This window comes from Entelurus aequoreus, linkage group LG21 (genome assembly GCF_033978785.1).
Source record: "Entelurus aequoreus isolate RoL-2023_Sb linkage group LG21, RoL_Eaeq_v1.1, whole genome shotgun sequence".
In the NCBI taxonomy this organism is placed as follows: domain Eukaryota; kingdom Metazoa; phylum Chordata; class Actinopteri; order Syngnathiformes; family Syngnathidae; genus Entelurus; species Entelurus aequoreus.
In genome coordinates, this window is record NC_084751.1 from 9,684,348 (window position 1) to 9,701,236 (window position 16,889).

Sequence of the window (16,889 nt, forward strand, 5' to 3'; positions counted from 1 at the left end):
GTGTCTCGACTGCATTTTTTTGGACAGTGAATTTCTTGCGTGTGAATTTTGTGAACTGAATCTTTTGTTGCATCAAATTATACTGACTCATTTCATTGAATACACGATTGTGTTTTTGAAATCCGTTTGTCAAAATATTGTGTTTTACTATTTTGTGTGTACAAATTTAGTGGAGAAAAATTGAGTACAGGAGATCCACTTGCGGTAAATTAAGACAAAAGCAATCGATCTTGTCTCAGAACTGTCCCAGAAATATGTATCATGTCGTAATAAGCGTTAAGAAGCGGCATTAACCAGCTTTTTTTCGTGTCACGTGACTTCGAACTTGACACCTCATTGGCTTGTTCCGATCAAGGCTCGATTGCTTTAGTCTTAATTTACCGGAAGTGAGTCATGTGTTCTGAAGCAACGACTATGGCAGCACTGAACTTTTATATTGTGAATTTTTACACATCGGACTTTAAAACACAAATTTTGCTCACACATTTTTATTCAATGAAATTGTCAGCATAATTCAGTTGACAAAATTCAAAGGCAATACATTCAGGTACTTAAATTCAGTGTCTGATTGGTAATAAAGACACAGATTATAGTTGTGTATGTAATATATGGGCAGAGAGCGATGCCTGCGCGCATGCGCGGTGTGGGAGGCAGGGCGGAAGTTACCAAATAAAGACCAACAACTACAATCGACCGTCTCCGCTTTATTGATATCATATAAAGTACAAGCGTTTTACAACATGGTGTCAGAATTCGCCGACCTCGTCTCCGGGATGCATACACATGCTGCAGACAATTAAATGGAGATTTTCTTCAACGTTTGAGCAAAGTTTAAGAAGAAACCGACAGGTCAGGTCAAGTGAAAGAGCGCAAAGATAAACATGGATTCCTTCTTTTCCATAAATCCACCGGATTCGCAGGGCGGAAGTTACCAAATTAAGACGAACAACTACAAGCGACCGTTTCCGCTTAATTGATTTCATATAAAGTATAAGCGTACACGACAATGTACTCGTAGTGTAGTACTTCTTCTTTATTAGTGATTAATAGTTGTGTACTAAACAAAATGTTCATTTGCTGATGTCTGATTGTACACAAAGCAATGCATGCTCGGAGGAGTAGTCTGGAAATATAAAGGTAGAAAAAGTCATCAATAAAAGTAACAGAGTTCAGCAAAGCTAAGCTAAGAGTGTTTTACCCATAGACATCTTATAAGTAGACACAGCATGGAGAGCTACTGCTGACGAGACGCGGGGCCGCCATCTTGGAGTGGTGATCTGCTCCACTCAGTGCAATTCATTTGGCGGGAGCAATGAACTGTCAGCGCACTTAATTCATCTTACCTCACTGAATACCACTGATTTTCACACGCTTTTTTAATCATACGTGTAGCTATGATAAAGGACACATGTTTTATTATTCATAGTTTGCTTAACAGTAATAGAATATTCTTATTTGCCATAAATGACCAGACGTCCAAGATCAAAACTGGGAATATAATCCCAGAGAAGGGGGAAAAAACGGTCAGCTATTTTTAAATTGAATAAACAATATGATTAGGTTATATAAACATGCTTGTATCCTACATAAACAATTTATGAATACATTAGATATTTACATATCTATAGACTGTATCTCTGTTGCTGCAGCAGCAGAGAGTTTATTCTGTCTTGACACTTTGTATTGATATTTTGTATTACATTCTTCCCTTAAATGATCATGTTTACAGTGATTGTTTTATATGTATTTTTTATGTATGTCGCTTTGGATAAAAGCGTCTGCCAAATACTTCAACATAAACATATATAAACACCTGAAAGTCTTTATATCAGTTAAAACCACCAATCTGTTTCACTGGATTCAGAATAAAACCAAATTCTATTTACCCAACAATGTTAGTATTTAAATATTGTTACTTGAAGACTTATTCCTGGTTACAATTATACTGTTAAGAGAGTATTGTCTTATACTTTGCCTAAAATGAGAATGCATCATAATCAGTGGCGGCTGGTGAATTTTGTTTTAGGTGGGGCTGAAAGTTTGTAAACCAAACCCCGGTAGGGGGGTCATCCTCCCCCAGAAGATTTCTTTGTGATTTTCACATACAAATGAAGCATTCTGACAAAATAATGAAGACAAAATAGAACATTTCATAGGTTTGCAGAGAACTACACTACCGTTCAAAAGTTTGGGGTCACCCAAACAATTTTGTGGAATAGCCTTCATTTCTACGAACAAGAATAGACTGTCGAGTTTCAGATGAAAGTTCTCTTTTTCTGGCCATTTTGAGCGTTTCATTGACCCCACAAATGTGATGCTCCAGAAACTCAATCTGCTCAAAGGAAGGTCAGTTTTGTAGCTTCTGCAACGAGCTAAAGTGTTTTCAGATGTGTGAACATGATTGCACAAGGGTTTTCTAATCATCAATGAGCCTTCTGAGCCAATGAGCAAACACATTGTACCATTAGAACACTGGAGTGATAGTTGCTGGAAATGGGCCTCTATACACCTATGTAGATATTGCACCAAAAAGCAGACATTTGCAGCTAGAATAGTCATTTACCACATTAGCAATGTATAGAGTGTATTTCTTTCAAGTTAAGACTAGTTTAAAGTTATCTTCATTGAAAAGTACAGTGCTTTTCCTTCAAAAATAAGGACATTTCAATGTGACCCCAAACTTTTGAACGGTAGTGTGTATACAATATGCACACTGAAGGCATGATGCCACCATAGGTTTGCAGACTGTGGTTCTAACTTTTACCCCTGTTGGCTTTTACAATCTTTATCTTCATCATTTATTTCAACTTTGTTATTCAAGTGTGACATTTTTAAATGTAATTAATTTCATTGACAAGCAGTTATATTATGGTCATACTCTTGTTTGCTAGCGGCTACGATTTCAGTACTTTTGAAGATGTTTGCTCCTTCTCAACTCTGTGCTAATATTATTTTCACGAAATACAACCAATAGTACGTTAATGTTAAATCTTACTTGTGAAAAGTAATCCTCTAATTCCTATTTTCAACAGTCCGCTCATTTGAGCAGGAAAAGGCTGAACACCATCTTTGATTTCTACCTGTCAACTGCCAGTTTAGGCTGCTCGCCGGCTCCTCATCACCACTTCAAGATGGCGGCCCAATTCCTCGCGTCACAGCAGCTTATAAGATGTCTGTGGTGTTACTGGGTGGTGTTGCTGGAGGTCAGAGGTCCTGCTCGTGCATCTGCTGCTGCATCTTCTGCAGCATCTGCTGCATCCTCCTCAGCTGCACACAGCGAGCGCACCTGTTAGCGTCTCCGCCCATCCAACGCAAAAAAACCTCCGCCGCTCACCTGCTCGTCCTTCTTCTGGATGGCTTTGTCCGTCTCCGGGTCCAACGCGGCCGACGACGGGAGTGGGCTCTCCGCCCGCCGCTCCGCCTCCATCTTGCTGCAACGTGACGGAGTGTCAGCGCGTCGAGCGGGCTCTTCTCTCCGCCTGCTCACCTGCTCATGTTGCTGATGTGGCGTTCTCTGAAGGTCTCGTAGTGGAGGTCCGAGGTCAGGTCCTTCAGGTCGTGCATGTGCGTCTGGATCAGCATGCTCCTCAGCTGGGCGAAGTCGCAGTGACGCGGGTTCTCCACTGCACAACAAACACGCCATGTCAATACGGGGGCGGTCCCAGGTAATGTGTGGGCGTGGTCTCACCCTCCACGAAGCCCCAGGGGTACGTCCTCCCTCGCAGCCGCTGACCTCTGACCTCCACCATGGTGTTGCTGCCAATTACGGCGAAGGGCATGCTGTCCTGCACGCACACACAGGGTCAAAGGTGAAAGGTGAGGTTGAGGGCGGGGGCTCACCTTCAGGTCTTTCTGCCTGGAGTCGTCGCCGTCGTCCGAGTCGCCGTGGAGGAACTGGTAGACTCTGACGTCGTGCGCGTCCATCTCGTCCCTCAGCTGGGACAAAACCTCACATTAGCGTGCCAATGCTAGCGTGGGGTCAGAGGACGGCGGCGGCGGCGCTCACCTTGCCCTTGAGCGCTTTGGTCTCGCTCGGCGTGAGGACGTCGGCCTTGGCGATCAGGGGGACCACGCTGACCTTCTCCTGCAGCGCCCTCATGAACGCCACGTCCACCGGGCGCAGCCTGCGGGGCCGCCGCCACGTCACCCGAGGAGGAAGAAGTGGACGATTGTCATTGAATTAAAGAAATACATCGGAAACGTGACCCGAGCGTTTCACTGCACCGTATCGAAGCACAATATCCATCCATCCATTTTCTACCGCTTGTCCCTTTTGGGGTCGCGGGGGGTGCTGGAGCCTATCTCAGCTGCATTCGGACGGAAGGCGGGGTACACCCTGGACAAGTCGCCACCTCATCGCAGGGCCAACACAGATAGACAGACAACATTCACACACTAGGGACCATTTAGTGTTGCCAATCAACCTATCCCCAGGTGCATGTCTTTGGAGGTGGGAGGGGCCTATCCCCAGGTGCATGTCTTTGGAGGTGGGAGGGGCCTATTCCCAGGTGCATGTCTTTGGAGGTGGGAGGGGCCTAGCCCCAGGTGCATGTCTTTGGAGGTGGGAGGGGCCTATCCCCAGGTGCATGTCTTTGGAGGTGGGAGGGGCCTATCCCCAGGTGCATGTCTTTGGAGGTGGGAGGGGCCTATCCCCAGGTGCATGTCTTTGGAGGTGGGAGGGGCCTATCCCCAGGTGCATGTCTTTGGAGGTGGGAGGAAGCCGGAGGGAACCCACGCAGTCACGGGGAGAACATGCAAAGTCCACACAGAAAGATCCCGAGGCCAGGATTAAACTCGGGACTACTCAGGACCTTCGTATTGTGAGGCACATGCACTAACCACTGTACCACCGTGCTGCCCATAATGCCATAATAGCCAGTGATGCGTTTACAGCCACTCAAAAAGTCGGACAACTCCAACACCACACATAATGTGTAATTCCAGGTCGTTACACTATGATTTACCAATCAAATGTGTGCTTATTCTAGTGTCATTTATTAAGAATCTTAATTTATAAACATTAATCATGAAATGCTATTATTATATTAAAGAAATACTTATAAAAAATATATATTTTACAAACAGAAAGTTACAGCAATGTACACTTTATCCCATGTTTACATCTCATTGTGCAACATGTGAACATGTCTTTGGAGGTGGGAGGGGCCTATCCCCAGGTGCATGTCTTTGGAGGTGGGAGGGGCCTATCCCCAGGTGCATGTCTTTGGAGGTGGGAGGGAACCCACGCAGTCACGGGGAGAACATGCAAACTCCTCACATAAAGATCCCGAGCCCGGTATTGAACTCAGGACCTTCGTATTGTGAGGCACATGCAATAACCCCTGTGCCACCGTGCTGCCCAAAGCACAACATGTTTCATGAAAATATGGACGAGCTGCAGATGGTGTATTTGACAGAGAAACAGCCGAAAGGAGACACCGTGGAAGTACCACATTATTATTATTATAATAATACTCAAACTGTGGTATGCGGACCACCAGTGGTACGCCAAAGAAGCACCTGATTAAAGGACAGTGTTTTATTTTCCTATGTTCAAACACAGTGTTACTGTTCAAACGGTGTGTAATGTTACAGTGGCCAAAATATCTAATATACTTGTTAAATAAAACCTCTGCCTTGTTTTTAATGAATACTTAGGCCTACTATGCTACTGTGTTTTAATGGTGGTACTTGGAGAGGCACATTTTTTTTTAACAAATTTGAGGATTAGAGTTACATTTAAAGTACCGATGATTGTCACACACACTAGGTGTGGGGAAATGTGTCTTCTGCATTTGACCCATCCCCTTGTTCACCCCCTGGGAGGTGAGGGGAGCAGTGAGCAGCAGCGGTGGCCGCGCCCGGGAATCATTTTTGGTGATTTAACCCCCAATTCCAACCCTTGATGCTGAGTGCCAAGCAGGGAGGTAATGGCTCCCATTTTTATAGTCTTTGGTATGACTCGGCCGGGGTTTGAACTCACAACCTACCCATCTCAGGGCGGACACTCTAACCACTAAGCCACTGAGTAGTTGTTTTATACAATATTATTATCTAAAAGTGTGTGTTTTATTTTTAAAAGGCAATGCTACATGTTGAAATTGTGCTGAGATTTTTTTTTGTGGGTGGGGGAATCACAAATTAAATTGATTCAAATTAATTTCAATGGGAATTGTTGATTTGAGATACAAGTGCTTTGAGGTAAGAGCTCCGTCACAGAACCATTTAAGCTCGTAAGTATAGTATGCACATAAATATGGTTTCTGGTTTGCCTTGTCAAAGTTGTTGATGATTTAGCATTTGAATTTCCACAACACAAAGTTTAGAACCAGCGTTATAGTTCATGAAAAGTGTAAACACTGACATCTAGTGGTTAAAGATGACATCACAACAGTCAATTCCCATGTAAGGAAATCCACAGAGAAAAAATATACTTGTCCAAATTCCAATACCATTTTTTAAGAATTTGTTTAATGTAAGAATAATATCTAAACGGGAGACATTTATCCATGAAAATATGAATAAGCTGCAGGTGGTGTGTTTGACGGGAGAAGCAGCTGAAAGGAGATACTGCGCAAGTACCACGCTCGCGGTGCAAAAGATGTACATTGTTATCCTAAAGCGTGAACCCGGCGTCTCCACGGCGACGCAAAAGCGAGGTGTGAGGTCGTTACCCGTGTCCGAAAGGAGGCAGGAAGTAGAGGCAGCAGTTCACGCGGTTGTCTTCAATCTTCTTCCTGTTCACGCCGCTCTCGTCACGGAAATACTGCTCAAACTGCTTGTCCACGTACTCGCACACCGGCTTCCAGCTACACACACACACACACACACACACACACACACACACACGTTATCATGTGCGTACATAATAAGATAAAAGGTAATAGCACCCCCTGTTGCCAGTAAACATCACTACAGGCTGACCTTACCTTACCTTACCTTACATACATGCATAGACAAATGTAATGGGACGCATCCAGTAAATGTCAAACAAAACGTGTCTTTTTGGCAACTAAATGACTTGAGAAGTATTTTGGTCCACAGAATAGTCGCCTTTCTATTCATCTACTGACAGGAGGTTGTATGTCCCAATACTTTTGTCAAGGGGTGCCCAAAGTGAGGCTCGGGGGCCAAATTTGGCCCGTCTAGTCATTTGATTTGATCCCCCCAAATGTAATACATATTCCCACTGACCTTTTAAGCTGACTAGGGGTGTCCCCGTCTGATATTGATATCACATTTCGGCCCATAATCATCATTAAAAAACAAGTATCGAAAAGTTTGACTACCAGCAGTCCTGCAGCGTGTTCACTTGTGCAAAGCTGGGCAGCCAGTAAACATCTAAATGTCCTCCAATATGCACATAATGTTGGTCTTTTCTGGTATTTTACAGGTAAACATGGTAGGTAGCTACACAACAGCTGAGCACACAATAGCGCACAAGCTAGATGTACGTAACAAGTGTCCTTACTTGGACAATATAGTAGTCTAAACCAGTGGTCCCCAACCTTTTTGTAGCTGCGGACCGGTCAACGCTTGAAAATTTGTCCCACGGACCGGTGGGGGGGTGTACTTAAAAAAAAAAAAAAAAAAAAAAAAAAAGTTTTTAATTTTTTTTTTTACATAAATAAATACAATCATGTGTGCTTACGGACTGTATCCCTGCAGACTGTATTGATCTATATTCATATATATTGTGTTTTTTATGTTGATTTCATAAAAAAAAAAATTTTTTATTTTTTTTTAATTTCTTGTGCGGCCCGGTACCAATCGGTCCGGCCCGGTGGTTGGGGACCACTGGTCTAAACTAGGGATGTCCGATAATGGCTTTTTGCCGATATCCGATATTGTCCAACTCTTTAATTACCGATACCGATATCAACCGATACCGATATCAACCGATATATGCAGTCGTGGAATTAACACATTATTATGCCTAATTTGGACAACCATGTATGGTGAAGATAAGGTACTTTTAAAAAAAAATTATAAAATAAGATAACTAAATTAAAAACATTTTCTTGAATAAAAAAGAAAGTAAAACAATATAAAAACAGTTACATAGAAACTAGTAATGAATGAAAATGAGTAAAATTAACTGTTAAAGGTTAGTACTATTAGTGGAGCAGCAGCACGCACAATCATGTGTGCTTACGGACTGTATCCCTTGCAGACTGTATTGATATATATTGATATATAATGTAGGAACCAGAATATTGATAACAGAAAGAAATGGGGGGAGGGAGGTTTTTTTGGGTTGGTGCACTAATTTTAAGTGTATCGTGTGTTTTTTATGTTGATTTAATTAAAAAAAAACAACCAAAAAAACCCAAAAAAACGATACAGATAATAAAAAAAACGATACCGATAATTTCCGATATTACATTTTAACGCATTTATCGGCCGATAATATCGGCAGGCCGATATTATCGGACATCCCTAGTCTAAACAGCACATTTGTAATAATAATAATAATAATAATATATTTTATTTGTAAAAAGCACTTTACATTGAGTTATCAACCTCAAAGTGCTACAGTGTATTAAAAAAAATAAAAATAAAATATAAAATAAAAAGATAATAAAAATAAAAACTAGAAGAGCCAAATAGCTAAAACTAATATGCCTATATCTAAAAAAAGGCTTTCTTAAAAAGAAGGGTTATTAAGCCTTTTTTTAAAAGCATCCACAGTCTGTGGTGCCCTCAGGTGGTCAGGGAGAGCGTTCCACAGACTGGGAGCGCCGGATTTGTCAATATAAACAACTATTAATTATTTATCTTTGCACGTACAAAGTCTCCAAGGCAGAAGCTTATTGGAAAAGTATCCAGTAACAAACGTGTCCGCATCATTCAGTTTACTCTGCCATGAGCTCAATTTAATAATTTTTTGTGATCATTAAGACGGATTACAGACGGTCAATAATAGGTTAGTGTTTTTCATACCTACTATTGTTCTCTGTTTGACTAGTTTCACTACTTCAAACCTTTTCCAACATTCCCCACTACAAAATAGTACAAACATGTATATTTCCTGCTGATGTTGGGTCGGATCAATATCAGTATCGTATCGGAAGTGAAAAAGTTTGTGACGCCCTCAATGTTCACACAATCATTGATGGCACTTTCACAAGGCTAGCTCGTTGTCATCCATCACTGTTATTGCTACTAAATATAGCAAATTTTGGCCTATTTCATGCATGAAATTGCTGCACATTTTCACTTTGGCCCTTGGAGGCCAAAGGTTTGGGGCCATTGTAGCAGGAAGTCCTGGTGGCTCCTGCAGCAACGCGCTAACTAAAGTAGCATTAGCTTTAACCTGCTCGCCGGGAGTGCGGCTCGCAGAATATTGTCCACCGTACATCCTACTGTACGTCGTGCATACCTCCCGTCTGTAAACATGTGTCACGTGCACGAGGTCACATGCACGACCGCACGCACCAGTCAGTGTTGTTGACGGCGTCGCCAAAGCCTGGCGTGTCCACGATGGTGAGCCTCAGCTTCACGCCTTCCTCCTCGATGTCCACCGTGTGCTTGATGATGTTCACCGTCTGATGGATGCGCTCTGCACACGCACACACACACACACACGATATTTTGAATCCAAATAGTTCAAATCATCACAAAAAATGATTAAATTGAGCCCATGACAGAGTAAACTGAATGATGCGGACACGTTTGTTACTGGGTACTTTTTAACACACTTTCTGCCTTGGAGACTTTGTACGTGCAAAGATAAATAGTTAATAGTTGTTTATATTGACTGTTGCGTTGACCAGCATTCCTCCAATGGGGAATTCAAATTGCTAGTCTCTCCCAGATTCTTTTTATGGCAATAAGCTGATGTTTATATTCAATCAACAGGCAGTAGTTGGTATTTTGTGGTTTATTCTCCAAGCTTAGAGGACAAACGTGAGACCAATCTAGCACACCAGCGTTCCCCAGCCCGGTCCAGATCGGTCTCCCCTCAAACCCCCGGAAGTCCCGTGATCTTCCCTCTGTCCCTCGCCCCCACTCCCTTTGTTTAGACTACTCCGAGTTATCTCTACTCTGACACATTCCAATCTAGAAGGCCGACACCTTACTATGAGACTCAAAAGAAGGAAGAATACTAGCTATTCTTTATATGACTATAGGAGTTTAGAAAGAAGTAACACTTAAATATGGATATGATTCTGATCTGCTTCCAACATGACTAATGTGCTGTTTAGACTACTATATTGTCCAAGTAAGGACACTTGTTACGTACATCTAGCTTGTGTGCTATTGTGTGCTTAGCTGTTGTGGAGCTACCTACCATGTTTACCTGTAAAATACCAGAAAAGACCAACATTATGTGCATATTGGAAGACATTTAGATGTTAAATGTCTGCCCAGCTTTGCACAAGTAAACACGCTGCAGGACTGCTTGTAGTCAAACTTTTATTGGAAAGTTTAGATGCAAGCCGATACTTTTTAATGATGATAATGGACCAAAATGTGATATCAATATCAGATGAGACATTTGGTCTGCTTAAAAGGTCAGTGGGAATATGTATTACATTTGGGAGGTCAAATCAAATGACTAGACGGGCCAAATTTGGCCCCCGGGCCTCACTTTGGGCACCCCTTGACGAAAGTATTGGGACATAGTGTCAGCAGTTCAAATCATCAAGTTATGGACTCACCTTCAGCATTGAGAAGTTTTCTGTCTTTGTGAAGATCAGTGAGGAACAAACTGTTAACCAGTGTGGATTTACCAAGACCTGATTCACCTAAAACACACACACACACACACACACACACACACACACACACACACACACACACAAACAAACACACCCACACACACACACGAAGGAGGCGTAATATTAAAGGGGAAGACTGAGTGGACCAGAAGAAGACTCACCAGCCACCATGAGTGTGAAGTCAAATCCTTTCTTCACAAATTTCCTGTTCAGTTGTTTGGGTAACGAGGCGAAACCCACATACTCTTTTTCCTACAAACACACACACACACACACACACACACACGCACACACGCACACACACACACACACACACACACACACACACACACACCACATTGATATTACTGTATATTATTTATATTATTATTATATTGAGTAGATTGTTTAAATAACACAGTATCAAATAATGTCATAAATTACATTATGTAGTTGTAAATATTACTGTATATAATTTATTTTACCATTATATTGAGTAGATTATTTAAAAAAATACAGTATCAAATAATGTCAGAAAAAATGTCATGTTTAAGTTATAAATATTGATGTATATAATTCATATTATTACTATATTTAGTATAATATTTAAATAACACAGTATGAAATAATGTCATAAATTACATATTTATACTGTAGTTATAAATATTGATGTATATAATTTATTTTATTATATTAAGTACATAATTTAAATAACAGTATAAAAGATGGTCAAATTACATATTTATACTGTAATCATAAATATTACTCAATAAAATGATATTGTTATCAATTATTTAAATAACACAGTATCAAAGAATGTCAAAAATTACATATTTATACTGTAGTCAAAAATATTACTGTATATAATTTAGTTTACCATTATATTGAGTAGATTACTTAAAAAATACAGTATCGAATAATGTCAAAAATGACATATTAAAGTTACAAATATTGATGTATATAATTTATATTATTATATATTGAGAAGGTTATATAAATAACACAGTATGAAATAATGTCATAAATTACATGTGTACTGTAGTTGTAAATATTGATTCATATTATTATTATGAGTAAAATGTTAAATAATACAGTGTTAAATAATGTCATAAATTACATATTTACACTGTAGTCATAAATATTACTCAATATATTTGTATTATAATTTCAATAACACAGTATCAAAGAATGTCATATATACATTTTTATAAGTCATAAATATTACTCAATATAAGGTATGTTATTGTTATAGATTTGAACAAAACAGTATCAAAGAATGTAAAAAGAATTACATATTTATACTGTAGTTACAAATATTGCTGCATATATTTCATATTGAGTAGATTACTTACAAAATACAGTGTCAAATAATGTCAAAAATTAAATATTTAAATTATAAATATTAATGTATATAATTTATATTATTATATTTAGTATATTTAAATAACAGTATGAAATGTCATCAATTATATGTGTACTGTAGCTTTAAATATTAATTTATATTATATTGAGTAAATTATTTGAATAATACAGTATTAAATAATGTCATAAATTACATACACTGTAGTTTTAAATATTACTCAATATATTTTTATTATTATAATAAGTACATAATTTAAATAACACAGTATCAAAGAATGTCATATATTAAATGTTTATAAGTGACAAATATTACTCAATATAAGGTATGTTATTGTTATAGATTTGAACAAAACAGTATCAAAGAATGTAAAAAATTACATATTTATACTGTAGTTATAAATATTGCTGCTTATATTTCATATTGAGTAGATTATTTTAAAAATACAGCATCAAATAATGTCAAAAATTACATATTTTAGTTATAAAAATGTATATAATTTATATTATTGTATTGAGTATATTTAAATAACTATGAAATGTCATAAATTACATGTGTACTGTAGTTATAAATATTAATATAAATTATATTGAGTAAATTATTTGAATAGTACAGGGGCGGTATAGCTCGGTTGGTAGAGTGGCCGTGCCAGCAACTTAAGGGTTCCAGGATCGATCCCCACTTCCGCCATCCTAGTCACTGCCGTTGTGTCCTTGGGCAAGACACTTTACCCACCTGCTCCCAGTGCCACCCACACTGGTTTGAATGTAACTTAGATATTGGCTTTCACTATGTAAAGCGCTTTGAGTCACTAGAGAAAAAGCGCTATATAAATAGAATTCACTTCACTTCAATACAGTACTAAATGTCATAAATTACATATTTACACTGTAGTTATAAATATTACTCAATACATTTTTATTATTATAATAAGTACATAATTTAAATAACACAGTATCAAAGAATGTCATATATTAAATGTTTAGAAGTCACAAATATTACTCAATATAAGGTATGTTATTGTTATAGATTTGAACAAAACAGTATCAAAGAATGTAAAAAATTACATATTTATACTGTAGTTATAAATATTGCTGCTTATATTTCATATTGAGTAGATTATTTTAAAAATACAGTATCAAATAATGTCAAACATTACATATTTTAGTTATAAAAATTTATATAATTTATATTATTATATTGAGTATATTTAAATAACTATGAAATGTCATAAATTACATGTGTACTGTAGTTATAAATATTAATTTATATTATATTGAGTAAATTATTTGAATAATACAATACTAAATGTCATAAATTACATATTTATATTGCAGTTATAAATATTACTCAATATATTTTTATTATAATAAGTACATAATTTAAATAACACAGTATCAAAGAATGTCATATATTAAATGTTTATAAGTCATAAATATTACTCAATATAAGGTATGTTATTGTTATAGATTTGAACAAAACAGTATCAAAGAATGTAAAAAATTACATATTTATACTGTAGTTATGAATATTGCTGCTTATATTTCATATTGAATAGATTATTTAAAAAAAATACAGTATCAAATAATGTCAAAAATTACATATTTTAGTTATAAAATGTATATAATTTATATTATTATATTGAGGATATTTAAATAACTATGAAATGTCATAAATTACATGTGTACTGTAGTTATAAATATTAATATATATTATATTGAGTAAATTATTTGAATAATACAGTACTAAATGTCATAAATTACATATTTACATTGTAGTTATAAATATTACTCAATATATTTTTATTATAATAAGTACATAATTTAAATAACACAGTATCAAAGAATGTCATATATTAAATGTTTATAAGTCATAAATATTACTCAATATAAGGTATGTTGTTGTTATAGATTTGAACAAAACAGTATCAAATAATGTCAAAAATTACATATTTCAGTTATAAAAATTTATATAATTTATATTATTGTATTCAGTATATTTAAATAACTATGAAATGTCATAAATTACATGTGTACTGTAGTTATAAATATTAATATAAATTATATTGAGTAAATTATTTGAATAATACAGGGGGCGGTATAGCTCGGTTGGTAGAGCGGCCGTGCCAGCAACTTAAGGGTTCCAGGATCGATCCCCACTTCCGCCATCCTAGTCACTGCCGTTGTGTCCTTGGGCAAGACACTTTACCCACCTGCTCCCAGTGCCACCCACACTGGTTTGAATGTAACTTAGATATTGGCTTTCACTATGTAAAGCGCTTTGAGTCACTAGAGAAAAAGCGCTATATAAATAGAATTCACTTCACTTCAATACAGTACTAAATGTCATAAATTACATATTTACACTGTAGTTATAAATATTACTCAATACATTTTTATTATTATAATAAGTACATAATTTAAATAACACAGTATCAAAGAATGTCATATATTAAATGTTTAGAAGTCACAAATATTACTCAATATAAGGTATGTTATTGTTATAGATTTGAACAAAACAGTATCAAAGAATGTAAAAAAAAATACATATTTATATTGTAGTTATAAATATCGCTGCATACATTTCATATTGAGTAGATTTAAAAAATACAGTATCAAATGTCAAAAATTACATATTTTAGTTATAAAAATGTATATAATTTATATTATTGTATTGAGTATATTGAAATAACTATGAAATGTCATAAATTACATGTGTACTGTAGTTATAAATATTAATTTATATTATATTGAGTAATACAGTACTAAATGTCATAAATTACATATTTACATTGTAGTTATAAATATTACTCAATATATTTTTATTATAATAAGTACATAATTTAAATAACACAGTATCAAAGAATGTCATATATTAAATGTTTATAAGTCATAAATATTACTCAATATAAGGTATGTTATTGTTATAGATTTGAACAAAACAGTATCAAAGAATGTAAAAAAAATACATATTTATGCTGTAGTTATAAATATTGCTGCATATATTTCATATTGAGTAGATTTAAAAAATACAGTACCAAATGTAAAAAATTACATATTTAGGTTATAAATATTAATGTATATAATTTATATTATTATATTGAGTATATTTAAATACATATGAAATGTCCTAAATTACATGTAGTTATAAATATTAATTGATATTATATTGAGTAAATTATTTGAATAATACAGTATATTAAATAATGTCATAAACTACATATTTACACTGTAGCTATAAATATTACTGTATTTCATACATATTGAGTAAATGATTGAAATAACAAATATTGTCATTACTTACATATTTACACTGTAGTTATAACATGTTGCTAATGCATAAGCGTGACATACATCCAAAGAAAGAAAGAAAAGAGAATTGTTCCCATCATGCATTGCAACAGCCTGAAGGGGAAAGTTTCTTGTTTGGGTTACATATTGACTTTACTCTTTTTGTGTGCACACCCACTCTCTCTCTCTCTCTCTCTCTCTCACACACACACACACCCACACCCACTCTCTCTCTCTCTCTCTCACACACACACACACACACACACACACACACACCCACTCTCTCTCTCTCTCTCACACACACACACACACACACACACACACACACACACACACACACACAGAGGATGTACTGTAGTTGTGGGGTGCGTGGGTCTAAATTGTATTTTTTTTTTCCAATATTTTTTTATCCTATAAATGAAATGTTTGCTGACATGCTAACAGTGAGGATGCAAGAGAGCCAACATGTCTGCTACAGGAGGATGAAGACATATTTCTAATGGAGGAAACAAAGACGTTTAACACGAATACTGACACACGCACACGCACACGCACACAGTGTTTACCTCAGCGTCTTGTTGGCGGCACGTTCCGGAACATTCAGTGACGTCAGCAGAAGACGGGAGAGGGGTACAAAAGAAAAGAAGAGAAGCATCACAAAGGGGTCAATCACAGGTGGGGGTGGGGGGCGTCTCACCTGTGCGCTGCGCGTGGCTCCTCGTGCACCGGTTTGCCGCCATGCTGTGCGAGAACAACGACGTGCGGGTGCGTGTCCCTCAACGCGCGCGCACGCGTCCCGTACAGGTGCTGAAGAAAGGAGGACAAACAGCCGTGCAGGAATCAGACGGAAGCGGCCGTGATTTCCGCCACGGATGGGTCTTTGTGTGTGGGGGGGTGCACTTCTTACTCACACCAGCAGGGGGCGCCACCGGGACGCAGAAGACTGCGTGTGAACATGATTGATTGATTGATTGATTGATTGAGACTTTTATTAGTAGGTTGCACAGTGAAGTACATATTCCGTACAATTGACCACTAAATGGTAACACCCGAATAAGTTTTTCAACTTGTTTAAGTCGGGGTCCACTTAAATTGATTCATGATACAGATATATACTATCATATATACTATCATCATAATACAGTCATCACACAAGATAATCACATTGAATTATTTACATTATTTACAATCAGGAGTGTGGAGGGGGGGTGGGGTGGGGGGGGGGTATGGACATCAAGTAGTGGACATAGAGAGAGAGAGAGAGAGAGAGAGAGAGAGAGATCAGAAGGCATAAGAAAAAGAATCTGCATTTGATTGTTTACATTTGATTATTAGCAATCCGGGGAGGGTGTTAGTTTAGGGTTGTAGCTGCCTGGAGGTGAACTTTTATAGCGGTTTTGAAGGAGGATAGAGATGCCCTTTCTTTTATACCTGTTGGGAGCGCATTCCACATTGATGTGGCATAGAAAGAGAATGAGTTAAGACCTTTGTTAGTTCGGAATCTGGGTTTAACGTGGTTAGTGGAGCACCCCCTGG

General features: G+C 37.3%; 1 protein-coding gene across 1 annotated transcript; it reads right to left on the minus strand.

Annotated features, from left to right (window-relative positions):
- Window positions 1-492: 492 nt before the first annotated feature.
- Window positions 493-16,093, minus strand: septin5b (septin 5b). The gene is made up of 12 exons (XM_062032049.1): window positions 16,051-16,093; window positions 15,920-15,987; window positions 10,886-10,976; window positions 10,665-10,751; window positions 9,439-9,562; window positions 6,675-6,809; window positions 4,007-4,124; window positions 3,841-3,936; window positions 3,689-3,785; window positions 3,488-3,623; window positions 3,335-3,431; window positions 493-3,267 (listed from the first exon to the last, which is right to left on the minus strand). The coding sequence occupies exons 1-12, from the start codon at window positions 16,091-16,093 to the stop codon at window positions 3,205-3,207; spliced, it is 1,155 nt and encodes a 384-aa protein (XP_061888033.1). The 3' UTR covers window positions 493-3,204.
- Window positions 16,094-16,889: the final 796 nt, after the last annotated feature.

Bases quoted from the DNA above. Each gene is read 5' to 3' on its own strand.
- septin5b (XM_062032049.1), bottom strand. From the start codon at position 16,093: ATGGCGGCAAACCGGTGCACGAGGAGCCACGCGCAGCGCACAG. The intron at 15,988-16,050 runs GTGAGACGCCCC...TTCTTTTCTTTT, and splicing joins GAGCCACGCGCAGCGCACAG to GTACCCCTCTCCCGTCTTCT. The intron at 3,937-4,006 runs GTGAGCGCCGCC...GTTTTGTCCCAG, and splicing joins CCAAAGCGCTCAAGGGCAAG to CTGAGGGACGAGATGGACGC.